The sequence below is a fragment of the Colobus angolensis genome, unplaced genomic scaffold (genome assembly GCF_000951035.1).
Source record: "Colobus angolensis palliatus isolate OR3802 unplaced genomic scaffold, Cang.pa_1.0 Scaffold34, whole genome shotgun sequence".
Lineage (NCBI taxonomy): Eukaryota > Metazoa > Chordata > Mammalia > Primates > Cercopithecidae > Colobus > Colobus angolensis.
The window spans coordinates 4832111-4835832 of NW_012116710.1; the positions used below are offsets into that span (position 1 = coordinate 4832111).

Below are 3722 nucleotides of genomic sequence, written 5' to 3' on the forward strand. Positions count from 1 at the left end.
TGAGCAGACAGGCTGGCAGAGGGGCCGGATTCTTTAGGCCCTGGCCTGAGTCACTCCTAACCACTGGTGTGTCTCCTGTTTTCCTACAGAGCCTTTGTGGCATGTGCCCGCCCAGGCCAGGCTCTCAGCCATAGCCGGAAGCAGCGGGAACAAGCACCCGTCCAGGCAGGATGCAGCAGGCAAAGATTCCCCCAACAGGCATTCCAAAGTGAGTCTGGGCACCACCCTCCCCACCGGGGGAGCCAGGCCTACCTGGGTGTGGCCTCTGAGCTTCACACTTGGGCACATCCTCCACCTCCGCCACCTTCCACTCAGCTGAGGGGTTGAATACTTGGTCTGGAGTTGGTAACAGCCAGGTTCACATTCTGGCTCCAGCCCTCGTCAGCAGTCATCTTAGGCAAATCTCTTTACCCCCTCGAGCTGCAGTTTCCTCTTTGTTCCATCAGTCATGGTAAATCGGCTGCCGTAACAGACAGCACCGAATCTCAGTGACCTCATACAGTGGAAGTGGATTTCCCTCTCCTGTAACAGTGCAGTGCAGGCATTCAGTGAGCATCTACCCACCATCCACATGGTGATTCAGAGCCCAGGCTCCCTCCCTCTTGTGACTCTGCTCTTCCTCAGAGGTTCCAAGCCCTCTGCTAGGTCCCTGCATCTTTCCAGCACTGGAGGTGAGTGAGAGAAAAGATCACGTGGGAGGTGTTTTTTAGCCCAGGCCTGGAAATGGCATGAATCACTTCCATTCCATCACGTTGCCACACCTAACTGCAAGGGAGGCTGGGAAATGTAGTCTTACATGTCCCAGGAAGGCTAGGAAATGTAGTCCTGTGTGTCCAAGAGGCGTAGATAGTTTACAGGGGCTCTTGGCTATCTCTTTGTATCCATTCATTCAGTGGGTGTTTGACAAGCCCTTACAACACTCCAGGCATTGGGACCATGATGATGAAGAGGACAGACCAGCCCTGTCCTCAGCTAGCTGACTTCCCAGTGAGGGCAGCAAGCAGTAAGAAGATAAACAGATCTGTTGTACAAGAAAAAGCGCGGGCTGGGTGCAGTGGCTCTCGCCTGTAATCCCAGCACTTTGGGAGGCCAAGGCGGTTGGATCAGCTGCAGTCAGGAGTTCGAGACCAGCCTGGGCAACCTAATAAAACCCCATCTCTACTAAAAATACAAAAATTAGCCAGGCATGATGACAGGCACCTGTAATCCCAGCTCCTTGGAAGGCTGAGGCATGAGAATCGCTTCAACCCAGGAAGCGGAGGATTATACCACTGCACTCCAGCCTGGGCAACAAAGCGAGACTCCACCTCAAAAAAAAAAGAAAAGAAAGAAAAGAAAACGCACAGTCCAGGGGAGAGAGTGACAAGCACTGCAGCTCGAGGATGACATGGTCAGAGAGGGCCTTTGAGGGGGTGACCTGTGAGCAGAAACCTGGAGTGAAGGAAGGAGCAGCCCACGAAGATCCCTCAGGGAAGAGCATTACAGGCAGAGGGAGCAGCAGGTGCAGAGGCCCTGAGGGGGAGTGCCCAGTGTGTTCAGAGAACAGCAAGGGGGCCACCATGGCTGCAGCAACGTGATCGGGAGGGAGGGGAGATGACGTCGGAAACCGGAACCCAAGCATCAAAGCCCCGTGGGCCGTGGTGGGAACTCTCACTTGTGCCTGGAGTAAGATGGAGCCACAGGTGGGGGACATAATCTAACTCAGGTGTTCCCAGCCTCCCACTGGCTGAGCATGGGGAATAAACGGGGATGAGGGTGCAGAGAGACCAGGGAGGAGGCTGCTGCACTGGCACCGGGGAGAGGACAGGACAGGCATGGACAGGACCAGGCGGAGCCGTGGAGCAGGAAGTGACAGGTCCCGGATCTGTGTTGAGGACGCGGGCAGCAGGGTTTGCTGTTGGGCTGGACGTGAGTGAGAGCAAAAGCGGGGTCAAGGTGAGTCCACGGCTCTTGGCAGGGGCAGCTGAAAACATGGCTGGAGTCACTGAGACAGGGAAAACGGTGCCGAGCTCAGTCTTAGATTCTCTGAGTCTGAGGTGTGGGAAGCACGTTCTGTATGTGATGTCATTTGTTCCTCCGAGCAGCCCCATTAAGCAGGCTTACTCTCACCCTCCATTGTACAGATGTGGAAACTGAGGCAAAGGGACGGTAAATCACTTGCCCAAGGTAACACAGCCAGTAGATGAGAAGCCAGGATTTGAAGCTGTCTGGTCCCAGGGTTCAGGCCCAGGCGGAGGGAGGACCCAGCGAGGGAAGATGCACCCCTGCCCTGGAGTCTGGGAATGACACGCTTCTCTTGCCCCTCAGGGAGAACCTCAGTACTCAAGTCATTCCAGCAGCAACACCCTCTCCAGCAACGCATCCAGCAGCCACAGCGACGACCGCTGGTTCGACCCCCTGGACCCCCTGGAGCCGGAGCAAGACCCCCTCTCTAAGGGTGGCTCCAGCGACAGTGGCATCGACACCACCCTCTATACCTCCAGCCCCAGCTGCATGTCCCTGGCCAAGGTTCCACGGCCCGCCAAGCCACACAAGCCCCCTGGAAGTATGGGCCTTTGTGGCGGGGGTCGCGAGGCTGCCGGGAGGTCCCACCACACAGACAGGCGGCGGGAGGTCTCCCCTGCCCCCGCAGTTGCTGGCCAAAGCAAGGGCTACCGACCGAAGCTGTATTCCTCCGGCTCCAGCACCCCCACGGGACTGGCAGGGGGCAGCCGAGACCCGCCAAGGCAGCCCAGGTAAGCTCTTGAACCTAGTCTGGGTTCTGGCCACCTTCCACTTCTGCCAGTTCTACTTCTAGGGTCCTGATGGTGGGTGGGATTCTCCTCCCCAGAAACACACTCACGAATGCACGCGCCTAGTCACTGGTTTGCTGACAGAATTAAGGTGCTCATGGACCTCTGCCTTACTGCCCATCCATCAGCCTTCAGGGACCCCAGGTGGAGGGAAAGAAACCCCTGGCCTTCTGTCTCTCTGTTTTCAACAGTCTCTGGTTCTCTCTGACCCTCTGTCTCTTTTTTCTTTGCTCTCTGCTGAGACCAAAAGTTTGTATGCTTTCTCAAGGGTCACAGACTGTATCTGTTAGAGTGCATTTGACTGGAGGCAATAGGAAACCTGACCCACTATGGCTTAAACAAGTAGAGGTATAACAAACAGTCCCCTGACATGAAGTCCAGAGAGGGCAGAGCCAGGTTAGTGATGCGGCTCATGGAGAGCCTCAAGGATTGGCGCTCTGTATCTCCCTGCTCGGCATCTTTACCGTGCTGGCTCGTGTCTCCCTGCCTTGAGATGGAGCTGTGGTGTCTGGCGAGTGGCAGTCGGGGGCAGAGAACAGAGGGAAAGGTGGCAGCCTTCAAGCACCTTTCCCTTTCTATGGAGAAAGCAAACACTTTCCCAGAACCCCTTTCAGCAGCTGGCGTCACGGGGCCATCCCAGCTACAAGGAGGTCTGGAAGGTCATGGTTTGGCCTTCCAGGCTCTACAGTATAGGGCAATGGTCCCCAAAGAAGCCCTTGAAGGCTTGTTCAGCCCAGCTGCTGGGCCCCACCCAGCGTTTCTGATTCAGTAGGTCGGAGCGAGAGACCTGAGAACATGCATTGGTGTTTTTTGCTTGTTTGTTTGTTTGTTTGTTTTTTGAGACGGAGTCTCACTCTGTCGCCCAGGCTGGAGTGCAGTGGCCGGATCTCGGCTCACTACAAGCTCCGCCTTCCAGGTTTACGGCATTCT

General features: G+C 56.1%; 1 protein-coding gene across 1 annotated transcript in view; it reads left to right on the forward strand.

The window, feature by feature from the left end:
- SIPA1L3 (signal-induced proliferation-associated 1 like 3) overlaps positions 1 to 3722 on the forward strand; it is a 328322-nt gene that overhangs the window by 269943 nt on the left and 54657 nt on the right. The window contains exons 14-15 of the mRNA XM_011952514.1: positions 90 to 208; positions 2308 to 2735. Coding sequence (XP_011807904.1) covers positions 90 to 208; positions 2308 to 2735 — 547 coding nt within the window. The remainder of the gene's footprint in view (positions 1 to 89; positions 209 to 2307; positions 2736 to 3722) is intronic.